Source organism: Embiotoca jacksoni, unplaced genomic scaffold (genome assembly GCF_022577435.1).
Source record: "Embiotoca jacksoni isolate LCO1_2020_lvr unplaced genomic scaffold, fEmbJac1.0.p SCAF_39, whole genome shotgun sequence".
Taxonomy (NCBI): Eukaryota; Metazoa; Chordata; class Actinopteri; family Embiotocidae; genus Embiotoca; species Embiotoca jacksoni.
Window position 1 is genome coordinate 2,382,979 of NW_027185391.1, and position 18,191 is coordinate 2,401,169.

Sequence of the window (18,191 nt, forward strand, 5' to 3'; positions counted from 1 at the left end):
AACGGCTCCAAAGAAAATGTGTTAAAAAATTCACGTGTATTTTCTAGTTTTATTAGAAACACATTTTTTGTCAACATGTTGTATTTATACAGTGAATGGTCTAATATGCACTGGAGGTCACATAAGCTTAGGTTTATTGGAACAATAAAAGACATACCATGAGGGCTTGATATTCAAAGAGATGCAGCAGCTACTAGCTGCTTATTTGACCATCAATTTTTAATAGTTTGGATTTTTCTTCTTTGAAGACACAAAAATAAAACCTGTCTAAGTATGTTATAATAACAATTTTATGAATGTATTGTCAGCAGACTAAAAAAATTAAGAAGTCAATGACTCCTTTTAACACTTACATTTTGTCTCAACACGTTCTGCGATGATGGTGCAAAGCACTTTAACAGTATTTGTGCTATTCTTTTTTTTAATTTGGCAAATTTCTACTCGTGTTTTTATTATTTTTTCACCTTTTTTGTAAACAACATCTTGTACAAACTAGCACAGTGAACCACAACCCCAGCAAATGTGTTTTTATCTCCATACAATATAAATGAAATCAATACAAAAGTTTGGTTGGTTGCTTGGAACATTTTTATATGGATCGAGAGGTTCTAAAACATGGTTTTCGAGACTTCTGGACTCCTGAATTAAATAGATTACGTAAACAGTTGACTGTTCTAAGTCCCATTTAGAACCCCAGTAAAAGATTTCAACATTTCAAGTTCACTTCCATTTTAAATAAAGGGTTTGCAGTCCATTGAAGGTTTTTACTGGTTTGCCTTTTGAAGGCGGCCTTCCTCAGATTTGGTGAAAATTCTGAAACCGAAACAAACAAATAGTCGAGGCAGAGAAAAAAACAAACAACTGTCATTTCCTCGGGCCTTCAGAAACATAGTGTGAAAAAGATTAAGTGTCAATATGGCAGAGCCTTAGGAGGCAAAGAGGTCTGAGGAGCTTCTGAATAAATACAAGGGACACATCTCGTGCCTCGGACATAGTCTGAACGCCGCTCAGCCTTCCTACAGTGCCAGGTCAGCACACAACCAACCCTCTGCCCCTTTACTCTCTCTGTAAAGCTATTGAAGTCTTTGACAGTAGCTAATGATATTTTCATGTTCGGGACATACTATAGGAAAAGGGTTGTTTTTTTTTACCCCACCGGTGAGTGTTAGGGTGTTTGGTCGCGATGCCAGGCCACCGACAGGAATCAGGAGGGGTGACAGGGTGTCCCATGGGCCCAAACAAAGGGTAGGGAATCGGGGGCAGTTAAGCAGTCTCACCCAGGTTTTTTTTTTTTTTTTTTCTTCTTTTTTTCGTAAGTCCTGTTTTTGGATGCAGGGTGAGTGGGTTGAGAGAAGCAATTGAAACACCCAAACACAATACTGAAGACAATGTTTTGAAGCATAATTTGTATGCCTGAAACACCCCCCCCCCCAAAAAAAATAAAATAAAAATAATGATCAGCAAACTAAATGGGGAAATAAATAAATAAATATTAAAACACCAAAAAAAAAGAAAAAAAAGAAGAAGAAGAAGAAGGGTTCAATGACGTTGCCCTAACCCTGTCGATATCCATGTCTCTGTTCTGGACTCCAGCCCCCAGACACCACCAAACCTCGCCACCCTCCATCAGCCAGATCTCTGGCAGGTAGAGTCTGCTCTCTCAAAAAACTACCACACGGTGCCCTCATTCATTTCCGAGGGCGGGTGGGACAGGTGGTTGTTGTATCCGCTACCGTTCAGCGACAGTGAGGTAAAAGGCGGACTAGGACCAAACACCTCGGATGAGATGCCGTGCAGGGGCCCAGGGATGCCGGGCTCCGGGCTGGGAGAGTCCCCCGGGTGGTGGGACATGATATCGGAGAAGCGCTGCACCTCGCTGGAGGGGTGGTGGCCCGGCAGGGGGTGGTCCATACCTCCGAGAGGGGTGCCCGTGGGGCCTGAGGAGGGCACGAAGGGGAGATCGACCGGGGTCTGGGCCTGCGATGACGGAGGCCCCTGAGGGAAGAAGTCATAGTTCCCTCCCGGGCCGTAGTACTCGCTTTGATAATCTGCAGATCCAAGAGAAGAAGAAAAAAATCTGCGTTAGCTCTGACTGAGAACAATGGGTGTGCAGAAATAATTCCGGGGACGTTGAGGAATTCATTGAATATACATAGCTTGATTTGTATTAGAGAGAGAGAGACCCTCGCCGTGCTACATTAGTCACAGAGCACGTTACACTTAAATCAAAACTGCAATTGGGTGGGGAGAACAACGTGGCCACAAAAATTAATTAAATTGGGGGCCATTTCATCAGCGATTCTACCTACTGAGACCGACTTTTTCAATTCAGCAGAATATTATTAGACTTTTTGCTTCAGCAGAAAGGACAAAGGCCTGGGCACAAATGAAATTCTCTGAAATTCATCAGATATTTCAAAGCATTTGAAAAAATAGTGCAGTGTTGGTGTCAAATCTCTCAGATATAAACTAATTTAACTTAAAGTCAATTCCCTGCTCACTGATTTCCAAAGGCCTACGGGTGAGGTGACCCAAACTGATTTATGCATTTATGAATATACAAAATTGCATTAATGGTAAGGAAGAGCAGAAAATCACTGCATTGCATCTATTTGTTTATATGGATATTATTTTAATTGAGAGCACAAATTAACATGAGCTTGATGTGACAACAATCAGAAAGCTTAAAGTGTATAGGCCTAATATAGTATCTATTTACTTGTGGTGGAAATGTCTATAAAAAGTCACTGCTTTATTCCTTATTCAACAGCCTGACCGATGAGGTGCTCATGGAATGAAATAGGGTAATGTAGCACATAACTGAAAATGATAAATAATATAGGAAACAGGAGAACATTCAGACAAGATTTAAAAAAAACATCAAATACAATTTCGAGTAAAACGTTGAAAGTCAGAATCCCATCAAACGTTATTTTAACGTTAAATAAAGATATCTTTAATAAAAGCAAACACTTTGGAGGATATTAAGATGTACTTTTTTTCTTTAACAGAATGAACTAAATAAAATCCATACCTCCATAGTAGGAGAAGGGCCCATTGGGGATGAGCTCCCCGGGCTCCAGCCGGTCCACCAGCGTCCTCATCCGCCTCGGGCTCCGGAAAAACGCGTGCCTCCGGGCGCCCAGCGCGCTCAGCTGCTTCATGCGCCTCTCTTTGGAACGTCGGTTCTGGAACCAGACCTGGATACACACACACACACACACACACACACACACACACACACACACACACACACACACACACACATATGGGTCACCTCGTGTCACTCGGCAAACATGCAATAGGCTGATCACGTTATTGTCATTGCACGTCAATATTCTGTGCGCGGCATGTGAGGAGAGGGAGAAGTGGAGATGACGTGGAGCGGGGTTACAAACTGCTTTACTCTATTCATAAATATCTAGACAAAAATGTGAGTTTTTGTCAATATGAAAAGAACAAAAAAATCTCGGCGTGTAAATTCTCCCACATTCAAAGACATTGTAATTAGGTGTCTTATTTACCTTGGCACCTGCACCGCGCTGGCTTCTTATTAGAGTCAATAACCGCGCTCTCTGTGTGTTTTGCGACGTGCGTGATGAGCCGGTGCCTTAAATCCGCAAGGCTCTGCGGCGGAGAGGACTGCGCCCAATTATCGTTACAGGAGCGGGAGTCACATATAACCTCCCTAATGATCTTTTAACCCTCCATTTACTCCGACTGAAGGCTACAGCAGCGGGGGCTTAAAATCTCCAATTAATACTTAATAGGGGGGTTGTTACCAATATATTACCGGGCTCTTGGAGGTTATCATTTCCTAATCTATAGGCCGGCTTCCTTTAATTACGCTCTTCCCTTTTCCACCCTCATACATATTAGATACTCCTACTTCACTTTCCCTTTATCGCCATTAATCTGCAAACTAAACCTTTTTACTTTTGATCTGCCCCGCAGCCTTAAACACATTTTCTTAAAAAAAAAAAAAACACACAAAAAAAACCAACTCATATTTATGAAAACGTTTAGCAAAATAAACACATGAAACTCTGCTTTAAAATAATTTGTGCCACGTTTTTCCTTGGATTTCGGCATTAATCAATTACTGAAAATGTTTTTTTTTCCAAAACTTTGGTGCGTCGCAGAAACTATTTTTGAAACTGTAAAAAAAATATAGTAAAAAAAAATGCCCCTAGAATATCATAGTTTATTCCCACTAATAATTATGATGATGTGTCGTCAGTTGGCTGTGATGCTCCTTGTTTAACTAGATGCGGCCCTGCTGTAATTCAGAGTTCTGAGTAGACAATCTGAAGACCCTTGAAACAGATTTCTGCCTTTCCACTTGGCTGGAAATGCTCACAGCATGGCTAAATGTGGTCGCAAAACGTGATGGCAGCGCTGTGCCAGGACTCCCAGCGCTCCCAGCAGCCTTGGCGCCAGTTGGCGACTTTGCCCCGTCGCGCGCGCCAAGAATCAAAAATACCCATATAAATTACCCGTTTCCAAATCAACCTCGTCCTCGGCCAATCTTTGGCTTAATGAATTCAATGTGACCGCGCAGTTTGGAGGGAAGATGCCTCCGTTAAAGAGGGCTGAAGGATGTGAAAAGGGGGTTGAGGGGTGGGGTGATGCTGGGGGAGGTGGAGCCTCTCAGATGGGACGAGGCCTGCACGGTCATGGCAGTCTGGCAGCTTGGCAGGGACATTTTTCCATAAAATATAAGCTGTTACATCACACCTTTTAATGGGTGCGTAACACCCTATAAAACAGAAAGGGCGCGAGCCCACCTCCTCAACCTGTGGGTGTCCTCTGAATTCTATTTCCGTAATATTTCGGACCATTTTAGACATATTCAGAGGAGCACAGTTGAGCCCCGGCGGTCTGGCACGTGAAATGTCAGAAATGTTTACTTCTTTAAAAAACATGCCGATTGTGATGTAAAAATTACCTGAATCAATTCTTCCAAAATGTATTATCCTTTTAGCCATTTCAGTTCTGTGTCTGGTTGTTACCACATCTATTACAACCATTTAATCGTTACTGTTTTTCTTGTGAGTTGAAGTGATCTAAACTCGCCACACAAACGGCAGAACTACCGGCCGCTGTCAGGTGGTCCAGGCTGGGACTCACTGACGGGGAGTTCTCAGGCTTTTATAGAATTTGAACCATCACGACTATTTATTACTGAACCGTAGAAAAAGACCGCGGACGGCGAAACCTACAGGCCTACCGTTATTACAACAGCGATTTGAATGGGTGTGTGTGTGTGTGTGTGTGTGTGTGTGTGTGTGTGTGTGTGTGTGTGTGTGTGTGTGTGTGTGTGGAGGGGCGGGGGGGGGGGGGGGGGGGGCACGTGGAGCCTAGTCTGATATGATCTGTTTATTTAATTGAATGGTGAAATTAAAGCTCAGCTCCCTTTACCTGGATGACCCTCATGTTGAGGCCGGTCTCCTGGGCCAGCTGCTCCCTGATGTGTCTGGTGGGTTTGGGGGTGGCAGCGAACGCCGCCTTCAGCGTCTCGAGCTGCTTGGCCTTGATGGTGGTCCGGGGCCCGCGCCGTTTCCCTCCCAGGTTCTGGTCGTCGTTCTCGTTGTTAACTGTCTCCTTGTCGGACAAGGCGGCTATCTCCGTGTCTTTTAGGACCACGTCGTCCTGAAGCTGGTCTTGAGAGTCCGGTGATAAACTCGGGTCGCTGCATGCCGTTACTGCTGAAATGACATGAATATGATTATCTGTCCAGAGCCATAACACCGGGGTTATTCCAGCGATAAACTAATCCACCTAGCGGTCAATTAAAGGTGGCAGACCTCAGGTAGGTGATGCAGAGGTCCTTCTAGCGCCAACATTAGTAATAATAAACAATATTTTCTGAAAGATTCATCCAGTATTTTGCATCTGTGAACGGTATTAATACGTTTGTGGTATAGAATAACTTAAAGAATAGGACATTTGTTATACAGATAAAAAGAGCTGATTTGGTCTTTTCTCAAATTTCAAGTATGAAGTAAAAATTGCAAACAATATTAGTAAAAACGACCTTCCATGACAGATTTTGGAACAAAGCTATTTAGGACAAATGAATGTGAGGATGATCTGAGCAGCTCTCAGAGGCTCCAAATCAAAATATTAGGCATTTGGGAGGGGAGTGTCAATAGGCTGTTTTTTGTTGAGGAATTCTACTCCCTGGGTGCCGTCTACGTCCTGGACATGGAAATGATGAAGTCACTGGGAGGCTGAACACATCACATCCATCACAATTTATCCCGCTTTGAGCGCGCGCTGCACAGACGCACAGCATCCCAAACACACGGGTCTGCCTCCGTACCTGAGAGGAGGTTGCTGTCTTTTACACTGGCGTTGCTTAGGTAATCTTCTTTACAAACGAATTTGTTCTCGTCGATGATGTAGAGCTCCTCGCCGGTGGAGAGCTGCTTATTGCACATCATGCAGGTGAAGCAGTTGAGGTGAAACACTTTGCTCCGGGCCCTCCGGACCAGGTCGTTGGGAGAGATGCCCTGCGAACAACCGCCACACTTGGTGCCGAACCGCCTGCAGGAAATGAGCTGGGATTATTGTTGTTGTCAAAGATATATTTTACTTTTTTTTTTTAAAGCTTTTAAATACAAATATATGAACATGCGGCCAGGTTTGGAGAACACGCGGAGAGGATGGGGACGGATTGAAGGAACGCAGACGCAGATTGACATTTTATAATGCTGCTGACTGGATTCAGTATCCTGAAGTCACATTTCTGTGTGACAAAATATCACCGATTTATAATGGAGTATTGCCGTTTTGCTCAGGCCAAGAAATTATTATTAATATTCACGTTTCCTTGTAGGCTGAAAACGCAATGTATGGACTACAATGAACAGTAATCTATTTTCAATACATGTTGACATTCAATTTAAAAAAGATAACTAGGGTGGATAAAGAAGAAAAGAAAACAGCGCCATGAGCTTACTTTTTTCTTTTTTTTTTTTAAAGGAGGCTATTTTAGTTTAGTTTTTTTTTAACCTTGACCTGTTTTCAAAATCAAAAAAATAAATAAAAATGCATGCCCAATGGTACTAATAATACATTACAATAAGATACAATGTCATTTAAAAAAACGTTTTTTCGGTGGCCAAACATGATTCCTTTCCTCTATAAAATATTTCACAACAGTGTGACTACTTTTTATTTAATTTATTACATTTTAACATCTATATTTATATTTGCAATCTGTTTGTTTTGAATACAATACTAGGCCTATGTTGAAAAAGGTCAATTTCAGTAAATAAACGGGGTTCTCGCGGGGTGGTTTCGGAATAATAAATTATAGCCCTGCCACTGACTTCACCGGTAAACAATGTGTATTGAGTGGTGTGCACTGCTTGTTGACTGCACGTCTGTGATTGCATTGTCTGCGGACTTGATCTTTTCGACTAGTTTACTATTCAAATCCACTTATCACGTCCTCCTCAGCCGGACTGAGCAAACACACCGGGCTGCGGCTCCTGTGGCCGGGGTTTGATCCTGAGCTCTGCCCCGGCAGCCGGCACGATGTTAAAAAGAAATACACCCCAAGTGTGATTTCCTTGATTTCCTAACAAACCCCCCTCTCCCCGCTGAGAGAGCACACACGCGTTTAGTGTCGCTGCTAGTCTTTTGTTGTTATTTTGCATAAGAATCCAAATTAACAAGCTTTTAATTACTCACTGCTAATCAAAGCTTATCGCCCCCAAGTCCTCATTGACGCCTGCAGGCACGGACAGGTCGGTTTATTCATTTATTTAGCGAAAAAAATAAATGAGAGACTCTGCCCTCAGTGTAAATAAGCCTGAGCAGTCAACAGATGTTTGTAACATGTTTTTTGATTATCGGGTTTATCTTTCCTATTCACTAATTTACTTTATTTGAACTGTAAAAACAGATTAACTTAACATTTTGTTCTGATGTTTGATAATGAATACAGCAAAAGTAACAGTTGTAAAAATAAATAGAAGATACGGTATTTATCTAACTGAATTTTTTTGTTTGAAGACTAAAGGTCATTTTCCGTTAAATGCCATGTTTTTAGAGTTTCCATTTACTTTTGGGAAATAATGCGCCATCAACATCTGTGCCCCTGTTTTTGCTAATATTTAAATTCTCTTTATATCATTTTCTTCATGCATCTGTGCCAGTTTACCTGCTGCCACTACAATCCGGCTCCGCTCATAAAAAAACAGTTTCATCACAAACAAAAACACTGTTGGTGAGTTTTTCTGCCACCTTCCCCGAGCTTACCTAAAGAAATCATTTTTGCAGTACAGTCTCCCCTCTCGAGAAAAACATTTCTCTGTCAAATTACATTTGCACTCGCAGCACTGCACGCACTTGACGTGCCAAGCTCTGTCCAGCACGTTGAGCAGAAAGCGGTCCAGGATAGGCCTCTCGCAGCCGGCGCAGTGGACCATGGCTTTGGCTGGGCTACAACCCCCACAAATGAAGCACACGCTCAAACAAAATCAACAGCGCAGGCCGAGCATTGACCGAGTATCTGCTTTCTCCCTCCCCGATTCGCCTGGAGCTCCCGGGTCAATGTGCGCGGAGTAGCCAGTCGATCAGGTGTCACCACAGATTTTCCCCTGCATGCGTAAAAAGGCTCAGCGTCCAAAAAAAAAAAAAAGAAAAAGAAAAGAAAAGAAACGAACCAGGATGGGATGGCAACCGGGTCCTCTCCGCTGGAAAAACCAAAAGGGGAAAAATAAATCAGTCCTTTAATGGATCCGAGGCGAAATTCAACCAGGGTGTAGATTTCAACACATGAAGCTGCGGATCGGCTCAGGCAAGAAGAGCGCAGCCAGTTTGGTTGTCCCGGCGCTCTTGGAAGTGACGCATTGGTGTGCCAGGCAGGGCTGGAAGACGCGTCTAGTAAAATGCTTTTAGGGCAGAGCTGTCACACAACAAGACACGCACGCCTATAAATAATTCAGTGTACTTTAACATGGCAGCGTATCCACTGTTCAAAAACACGCCGAGAAACAAAATCACACACCCAAGAGATTAAAAAAAAAAAAAAAAGAGTGTTTTCCCCCTCGCCTTGTCGGATGATCCTGGATGTTTGGATGCGATGGTGGGGGATGCTGGGACGCTGGTGGCTCCGGTAGTAGTCAGTGTGTATGCTGGGATGCCCGTCAGTCTCCAGTACCGTGCTTATGCTGGGATGCGCTGGGTCTCCAGTACACTGTCTTGCTCCTAACGCTCCAACCCAGCCTTATTCCCATCCTCCTGACGTCAGGCCGCGGCCGGACCAATCAGCGCCGCGCCATGCCAGCAACCATCAAGCCGCCCCATCATAACCCAGCGAGGGCTCTGCCTGCTATTTATGCCACACACTCAAGACACCAATTGTCAAGAATTTCCCTGCAAACTGTCATATGTTAGTGAATGTGTTTGGAGGAAGCAGCGGCGGCGGAGGGCGAGCCGCGCGGAGGGAGAGACGCCACTTCTCAGCTGCTGAGCAAATTGTCTTCTGGGCATGAGGGGGACATGAAGGAGGAATCTGAGCAGGTAGATACAGTGGCGTCTTCCGGATAAAGAGGCTGGAGGCGCATATTGCATAGCGCGCTCTCTGTTTATTCGTGTGAAGTTGCTTTGTGCCAGAAAATAGTGCTGATAGTAGCGGAATATGTTTGTTCTGTTGATTTGAGAATAACTGGAGGCTTTTATCATCAATATACCAGCCGTACGTTAAACATATACAATGTAACAGCCTGCTTTGCACTTGAACGCATCATGTGTTGAACGAAATGTTTAATTACACAGCAGGAAGCAGCGCACCGCCGAGATCTTATGCAGGTGAGATATGACGCGGTCTCATCCGTAGCTGTAGCGCGCGATCCATCCGTTTTGTCTTTGGTGTGACGGAGGGGAAGCGTGGAAGTGAAAGACGGAAAGGCTCTAAAGTTGACAGGTCGTGCAGCTCAGCCCGTGAGGAAGCGGCCCAGACACCTCGGACGATTTATTAGGGAGGTCCAATCCACTTCAAGTCCACCTTAAATAAATAACACCGTGACCCTAACAGCCCGCTGGATTATTAGTCGTTTCCGATCAAAGAGATCCGTCCCGTCTTTTGTTTTGATGGTTTTCAGGCCTGAACTTTTCAACACTTCTCAGTTTTGTTTCTCAATGAAAATAGATTGTCTAGTTTACAGCGGGAAAAGTTTGCATGCTTGTTGAACAAATTCGTTTCGTTCCACTATCTGACCAAGATTTGCATTTTGACAGGAAACTAGTTTGGAGTAATTCATTTCTGAAACGTTTATTATCACAGACTGTTCCATTGTGGCCTGTAAAACGATAGATTAATAAATGTAACTGTATTAAGAAAATGCTGTATCGTATTTTTGTTGTAAAGAAGTGTGGTTTTATTTTCTTGTCTTAAAATGAAATCAGGTCGCGCGCTTCTCGCACTTTAAAGCAGAAAAAGCGACCAGGGGACACCCGTTTATTCTGGAGCAGTAGCCCGCCAGCACCCTCCTGCATATGGGCTGCTTCTCATGCAAAACGCCCGCCCGTCTCCGTCCAGCTGCCCCCCCCCCCCCCCCCCCCCCACACACACACACACACACACACCGGCGTCTGGGGAGCGCCCCATTCAACAGGACATGTGTTACTGGCTTAAAGAAAAAAAGAGATAAGGCTTCAGAACACACACTCCATCTCTTTTTCTTTTCTTGTTTTCACTTTACCACCGCAGCACAGTGCTGTCCTCTCCTTCTGCTCGCGTCTTTTTCCTCCGTTTTACACTTTATTTAGCTCTGTCCGCATCTAAGCATCTTTCATGTCCAGTTTCAACTTGGGGGTGGGGGTGGGGTGGGAGGGGGTTGGGGGAGGGGAGGGGGGGGGGGGGTTCTGCTGCTGCTACAGAGAACTCGTGCTCCATGACAACTGAGCGCTCCGTTCTCCACAGAAGGGCAATCAGCTATTGAAATGTTGCGTTTCCTTTGGAATATAAAACTCACTTTATTTCTATTTTGTTCTGCACTAAAACCTGCAAAAGAATCTGACAATAACCCCAGAAATCCCGCAGTCTGCAGGCCTTACACTCTGCAACACCGCACAAACTTGTAAACGCAGCATGTAAACAACAAAAGTTGTTGTTATTTGCATGTGTAGAAGATGCCTTGATAGTCTGTCAGTGGGGATAATCTCTGCTTGATTTAGAAAAAGCCACAGAGAGAAAAAGCCAGCTCACGGAGGAAGATTAATCCACGAATAGAAGGAAATCAAAATATAGGCTATAGGCTTAAACATATCTCAACTCCCCTCCAGGCAAAGACACTATTAAATGCAAAAAATGGTTTTAACCTTACCACTGTAATCCTTCACTCGCAATAGATTTTTATTCTCACCCATATTTTCATTTTGGCAGAAGTTGTGAATTGGGGTTTGTCGTGCAGTCTGCAAGTTAAAGAAAACACAACTTATTTTCCCTCATTTTTAGGTTAAATCTCAGAATGATTTGAGCCTGTTAAGAGAATGAAAATCGGCTCTCCAAACCAATCAGAAATGTACCTGGTATACGTTCCCAAAAAGACAAGTTTTATTTTCTTCACATTTGATATTTCTGCATTTCTTTTCCTTTGTCTAAAGTGTAATTGTGGACACTTTGCCACACGGTTAAGAAAGGGGGTATTCTTGTATCAGGGCCATAGTGTTGTAAAGCAGCCCAGGAGATTTGGGGTTTATGAAGTGCAGACAAGTGAACTGGTACACTGCGAGATAATTAATCTGAGATAATGAATGAGGCTGTGAAGATGCATGCAATCATTAATTCTAATCATGACACGTTTATTTGTCTCCCTTCTCTCCTCCAGGCTCAGTTTAGAGACACAATGTCACCACAACAATGTATGAAGAGCACGGCTAGAGGAGGGAGAGGACTTTGGGATAAAGGCTAAATTCTGCAGCTGGAGCAGGTGATTAGATGGATTGTGGGGGGAAAGGTGTTTAAAATGGGAGATAGAGACACTGAGTGATACTGGGGTGGCCATGGCTGTGGGAGCGACCTTACAGCCGGGGCAGGGCAAGCTGCCGAGGGGGTGACTCCGGCAGAGAGAAATATCACCCCCGACTGGAGCTTTGATCAACTGAGTGTACCGGGGAGGAGGAGGAGGAGGAGATGGGTGGAGGGCCGGGTACCGGTCCGCTGCTCTGCTCAGCTGCTTGCAGCCTCTTTGAAAGATTTTTTTTTTAAAAACTTGTTTTAAGAAAAGAATTTTGCAAACAGCTGGTGAAAATCATTATTTATAATACGCAATGATCATTATGGACCATGAATACGTTTGTTTTATGATACAAATAGTTCAATTTCTGTGAAACCAGCTAACTTAATATCATTTGTATAATTTTTCATCTCTATTCCGAGTAAAAAAAACTTCACCACATGAAATGGGAGAAATTATTCCAAGGTGCAGCTGTGGCTGAATGCGCGTTTTTTGAAAAGAAAGAAAATGAAAAGCCCACGAGAAATAAGGCACAGATTATTTTATTTTATGGCATTGTCATTATTGTGTAGCTGTGGACCAAAGATGACAAATGAATTTACGAGTTTAAATTCGATTTTCTTCAGAAAAAAAAAAGAAAGAACAAAAAAATAAAAATCGTTTCTGCCAGTAACGAAAACCAACACCAGAATTCAGTTAATTAAAATGTTCAAAATACGCTGCAAACGTCGTGTTTCACGCGCCCACCAGGAGAAAGCTGTTTTAACAGTGTGTACAATGCGTTCTCCATGAACCACTTAACTTCTATATTGGTTGCGCAAACTGCTTTTGAGCGAGCACATTTAGTGCAACAAATTTGCTCCATATTAGTAAAGTGTGTTTGTGTAGGGGAGGACATGCTGCTGGAGAGGGTGGTGCCCAGCCCAGTCTGTCAATCATTCTGCACCGCATTATCACGCACTTCCAGGACCGATAGCCGACCCTCCCTCCTTCATCCATCCATCTGTCCATCTGTCCGTGCCTCCGTCCATCCGTGCCCGCGCGCGGTGCTCACGCAACAGAAAAGGCCCCTGTGGCAGAGATTCACAGTCTACAGCGGTACAACCCAAATGAGTGGGGAGGCTGCAGCAGCCAGCACCAAAGGAGAGTCCCACGATCGACTGACTGAACTGTGCAACCCCCCCCCCCCCCTTCCCCTCCTGTACATCAGCCAAACATATGCCGATGTGAACTCGACGTGGATTATTGAGTCAACAGCAACTCTATGCAAACATTTTTCCAGACTTCCCAACTCCGGTCCTGGCCTGTGCTGAGAGAAATCCAATGGGATTTATAGATCATCTCCCTACAGCTGTCCCTTCTCAGTCAGTCAGTCACCCCCCCTCGACCCCCAAGCAACACACACTCCATCCACACACACTGGGCAACATTCAGAGGCTCATGATCCGACCTCCAGAACCGTCCTCAGCTACAGCCACCGCTGTCTTCTGTGTGTTTTCTCAAGGAGATCATATGAGTCAGTGAGTAGGGGGCTTGGGGGTCCAGAACAGTAACCTTCACCCAGAAACAAGGCCACCGCCAGTGTCCCGCTCACTCCTCTAGGGGGCGAATTCAATCCGGATAAATAAAGGGCTCAGGCCTTGATGATGTTATAATTGCTATAATATTATTATTATTATTATTATTATTATTATTATTATTATTATTATATCTTTAATTCCAAATTACTGCTGTCACAATAAAACATCCCACCTCTCCCTGCCATCAATATGACTAGTTATACAGTACCACTGGATACATTGTAAATATATATTATTTTTGGTATTTTCTAAATTAGGTTTGACAGGCAACGTTCTTGACTTGAAGCAGTAATATATCTTTAAATATTTAAAGTTGATTTATAAGTGCTGAAGCAAGCAAGCCAATACGAAAACAGATAATAATGGTCCAAATATTTAGTGATTTGTCAAAAACGGTATTGTTTCTATTTTTGAAAAAAAAACAACAAAAAAAAAAACATCTGTGAAAATAATATTCATCTAAATACAGGGCAGAGGTCAGAAGGTTTCTACAGAGAATCTGTTAAAGAAAAGAAAAGAAAAATCTGCATCACTTCCGTCTCATTAGTTTCAGAACTGACTGACTGAACCAGGTGAGAATCATCAATAAAACACCTTCAGCCTCAGTCAAATCTAAAAAAAAAAAAAAAAATACAAAAAAAGGGGGAAAAAAAGGGATTTTTCTCAGACGAAAACGCTGCAATCAGACTCGGTGAGAAATGATCATACATAAAGGAAGCAGCCTCTAAAGCATTTCCCCTAGTTTAGATTAATGGTACTGCGCGCTTATTCTGCAGTCGGGGTGAAAGGGCTGGGATCACTAATGATTATAATATAATGTGTGGCAATAACCACTCCCTTTGAGATATTATCGCCCGCTGGCCAATGCTCAGGGGACGAGCTGCATGGCTGCAGAGCGGCAGATAGCTGCTGCTGCTGCTGCTGCTGCTGCAGCCACCGCAGCGGATTTCTGCGCTCTGAAATAAAAAGCCCGCAAGCATGGAGGAAGGCAGAGCTGGCCGCTACTGATACCTGCATTAAAATATACAGCAGACCAGAGCGGCCTGTTAATGCTGTATTTTGTTTCCCCCTTTTTATTTTTTTAAATGATGAGATGATGAATATTTTTATGACTGAGCATATCAGCGCTGTAGATTTTTACCAATTACAGCTGTAAATCAAACTCAGGAAAAATCCTTTTTACTTGTTTTTAATAGCAACCATTTAAACTGATTAAATTACAACAACGAAAGAACATTGTGCGCCTTCTAAACGGTGTTTTACTGTAGCAGAGGCGCTGCAGTAAAACCCTGAACTTAATGGTTCTGTGGTTAGAGCAGCGCAGCAGGTGTATATTCTGCTTTAATAGACTCAAATTATATTTTCCCCTCAAAATCAAAATGAGAGAACTCAAAGAAGCTAAAGTGTGAGTCTTAACATTTTCTGACCAACAAACTCTTTGTTAATTGCGAGAATGGTCTCAAATGATTTACACTTTTTGTGTCTGATTTTATTCAAAGTCTACAATCAGAGACGACTGGAGAAAAATCTCGTGCGAAGAAAATCTAAGCATTAACACTAAAATTCTGCCTTTGTAAAATATATTTTAGATATTAATTAGTAGTGCTTTGCTAATTTTATACCTACACACATGTCAGAGATGAGCGAAAAGTGAATAATCCCTGGCCTATCAGGGTATCATCATATTATTTTTTTTTTTTTTCATGAAAACCGCCTTTAAAAGCAACTGTAGGCCTGTAATAATGCAAAGTTACTGCTCTTTTTTTTTTTACAAATCTTCCTCATTTAAGAGCTACTCAGTTAATATTGTGGAGTCACAGATGTCCACAATTTTCACCCCCCATTCATGGAAAACAATCATCCCACCCCCCCTATCCCCCCTCTCAGCCCCCCAAAATTAAACAAGAACCATAAAGCTTCCAATTATTCTTTAATGTGGACGCGCACAACTTTTCCAGCGTCGATTGGGCTCGAAATCCGCATAATTATCGACATCCAATGATCAATAACAGCTCAGTCCTCAACAACGGCGGAGTAAAAAAAGGCTGTTCTGAAGGGAAGGAGGGGACGAGAGGGAGGAGGAGGAGGAGGAGGAGGAAGAAGTGTAGTGAGTGATGCTGCTGTGTTGGACGCACCGCGGCCAATCCCGCCCTATCCATCTTCATTGGAGCTTTTGTGTGCGCAAAAAGCAAAGGCGCGCATAAGGTAAAGCCCGCATCAAAGCCGCGGCTTTATTTTTATATCCAATAGATCAGCAGGCAGACAAAGCTTTATTTTCGCCAGGAGAGAGATATTTTACCTCCGCCTTACGGTTTTATGTTGGAGAGGTGTCAGCCGCTGGAAATGAATGGCTAATGCATAGGCAAAGCGCTGCTCCGCTCGCATGCTGCACGTCAGAGGGGGGCTGCAGGGAAGAGCAGCGGGGATTTAGGGCCCCTGGGGGCCCAGCATGGGGAACTGAGCACTAGGGGTGTCCGAGGAATCCAGGCTCCACTCATGCTGTAGCTCACGACACAGCTGAACACAAAAGCACAGTTAAACACGCACTAATAAATGAATTTCCCAGAACTAGACTTTTTAATACCCCCCCCCCCCCCACACACACACACATACACCTACCTACTCATACACACACAGCCATCCCATTATTTATTTTTTTTAATTTATTCTAGGTTATACTGTTTAGTGGCGACAAGAACACAATAAGTGAAAAAAAAAAAAACTTCACAAAATACAAATGTGCAGACAAATATTACATTTCTGATTAAATTAAATAAATCTGGTTTGGCAAAATGAATCTACACTCGATTATCACTTATTCTCTTTTTCAGAAACTGTCGGGATCTTCGACTGATCCTAGCTCCTGTAGTGACTGGACGTGTAGCTCATTCCACAGCTGACCAAAGGACACAGTGCGCGAGTTCGTCTTCCCTTCATCAACATTTCAGGGCCGTCCTCAGTATTTCTGTGGATTAAAAGAACAGCCCCCGGTTTACCCCGCCACCCTGCCAGCCCCTCCTCAAACATCTTTTGTATCATCACAGCTCATACTGTGAGGTAAATTAGTAGGATGAGGAATGTGTGTGCAGAAAAATAAAAGCCTTGGATCTTTGTTAAAATCCAGGGCCGGTTGGAGCCTTTATGGGGACATAAGTGCCCCCCCCCCCAATCCTTTCACCATTGTTTGTGTATATTACTGTAGGTCATACTGTAAGTGGACATTTATGGCACCAGAAATGTTCTTTAGAGTTACATAGTAGCTCCTTTCTACAGGATTATATATAGATTTATATATATAATGCTTAATAACTTCCCATGTAAACATCACAGAACCATAGTTATGGGTTTAAATTTAAGAGGACACTTGTACCATTAGAGGTATTGTATTAGCAAACATTATTATTATCTACATAGCACATGAATAGCACCTAAAATGTGTAATTTATTTTGAAAAATAAGGATTTTATTGACATGTATTCAGGGTTTTTTAAATAGCTTTTGAAAAACACATAGTGCCCTCACTGGTAATAAGGTTGGACGATACTTTTATTAATTGGCTACAAGACAACAGCATAAACATTCAATTTCCTATTTTCATAGCTTTTAAGTTACTAATAATTTTAAGAGCTGCATTTCTTTTTGTATACAGGCCTTAGTTCAATGAGTAACTTTCCTTTTCCTGTAACCGCTGGCACCCACACGCTGTCAGTGCTGCAGAAAAACACGATCTACCATCACCCACCAGCTTCAAAAGGAAGTTTGCAGTCTACAGATGTGAAGAACAACAATTTTACAATGAGTGGATTAAATCGTTAGTTTTTTCTGCACCAATGATGATGAAATTTAACTCATACTTTCACCAACAACCTGAAGTACAGATACAAATCTACAAAGTGGATGTAGATCACAGGCAGCACACAGTCGAAAACAAACACATATCAGTTAATGCATGTGCTGGCTGTTAAAGATCTACCAGCAGTCCCTTTAAGGGGTCCCAAGATTCACCTGCATGACTGATTTTTCAGCTGTTTGTAAGGTTACATATGAGCTTCGGTGATCTTCTACATTTAGCTGGTAAAATATGAGGAAATGCTTCAAAACTATACAGATTAGTCTAATTATTTTTGAATAAATACCAAAATTGTGACAAAAATGTGTGTATTGTTGTAAGGCCCTCTTCCTTGCCAAAAATGAATTAAGTAGTACGTTTAAAAAAAAAATATATATATATATATATATATGTTGGGGTCAAAATTCATAACAGACCACACTATCAAAATAAATCTGATATTACAATTCATTCAGCTGTTCAAACAGTATTTTTCCAATTCTTCATTAAAAGGTCCAATCCGAACACTTTTCATTTAAAGCATGGCTGTGGAGGGTTTGCGGTGCATCGAGGGAGCTTAACAGGAGAAATGTTCCAGTGTCCCATGATGGACTAAATGTTGTTTTAGAGGCTTTTCTGTACTAATAACATTACATTTACTTTCAATTTATGAATGCACATATTCAAATGTAAAAGATGTTGAATAGTGCTTCAAATACAAGCATCCTCCAAACAAATCTGTTGGAATCAGCTTTGAAATATTCCCATTAGCCGAATCCAGCCCAGACCCCCCCAACACAACCCCAT

The 18,191-nt window shown here is 42.7% G+C and overlaps 1 protein-coding gene and 1 long non-coding RNA gene across 4 annotated transcripts; one reads left to right on the forward strand and one right to left on the reverse strand.

The window, feature by feature from the left end:
- Nucleotides 1-201: 201 nt before the first annotated feature.
- On the reverse strand, nt 202-9,220 carry lhx1a (LIM homeobox 1a). Of its 3 annotated transcripts, none has more exons than XM_069166552.1 (5): nt 8,362-9,220; nt 6,326-6,549; nt 5,422-5,708; nt 3,035-3,200; nt 202-2,048 (listed from the first exon to the last, which is right to left on the reverse strand). In XM_069166552.1, exons 1-5 carry the CDS (start codon nt 8,439-8,441, stop codon nt 1,669-1,671), a joined length of 1,137 nt encoding a protein of 378 aa, XP_069022653.1. In that variant the 5' UTR covers nt 8,442-9,220; the 3' UTR covers nt 202-1,668. The 3 variants fall into 3 exon arrangements, with proteins under 3 accessions (XP_069022653.1, XP_069022651.1, XP_069022652.1); XM_069166550.1 differs by having other exon boundaries at nt 8,272-9,220; XM_069166551.1 differs by having other exon boundaries at nt 5,422-5,705; nt 8,272-9,219.
- Nucleotides 9,221-9,356: 136 nt separating this feature from the next.
- On the forward strand, nt 9,357-17,808 carry LOC138208573 (uncharacterized). Its single transcript, XR_011179106.1, has 3 exons — nt 9,357-9,537; nt 11,847-11,948; nt 16,387-17,808. It is a non-coding gene; the product is annotated as an uncharacterized lncRNA (long non-coding RNA).
- The last annotated feature ends 383 nt before the right edge of the window (nt 17,809-18,191 follow it).

What these genes read in the sequence shown, in the direction of transcription:
- lhx1a (XM_069166550.1), bottom strand. Translation starts at nt 8,441, where the DNA reads ATGGTCCACTGCGCCGGCTGCGAGAGGCCTATCCTGGACCGCTTTCTG. An exon ending in AGACAGCAACCTCCTCTCAG is followed by an intron (nt 5,709 to 6,325) that starts GTACGGAGGCAG and finishes ATGTCATTTCAG; the next exon opens with CAGTAACGGCATGCAGCGAC. An exon ending in GCCCTTCTCCTACTATGGAG is followed by an intron (nt 2,049 to 3,034) that starts GTATGGATTTTA and finishes TTGGATCTGCAG; the next exon opens with ATTATCAAAGCGAGTACTAC.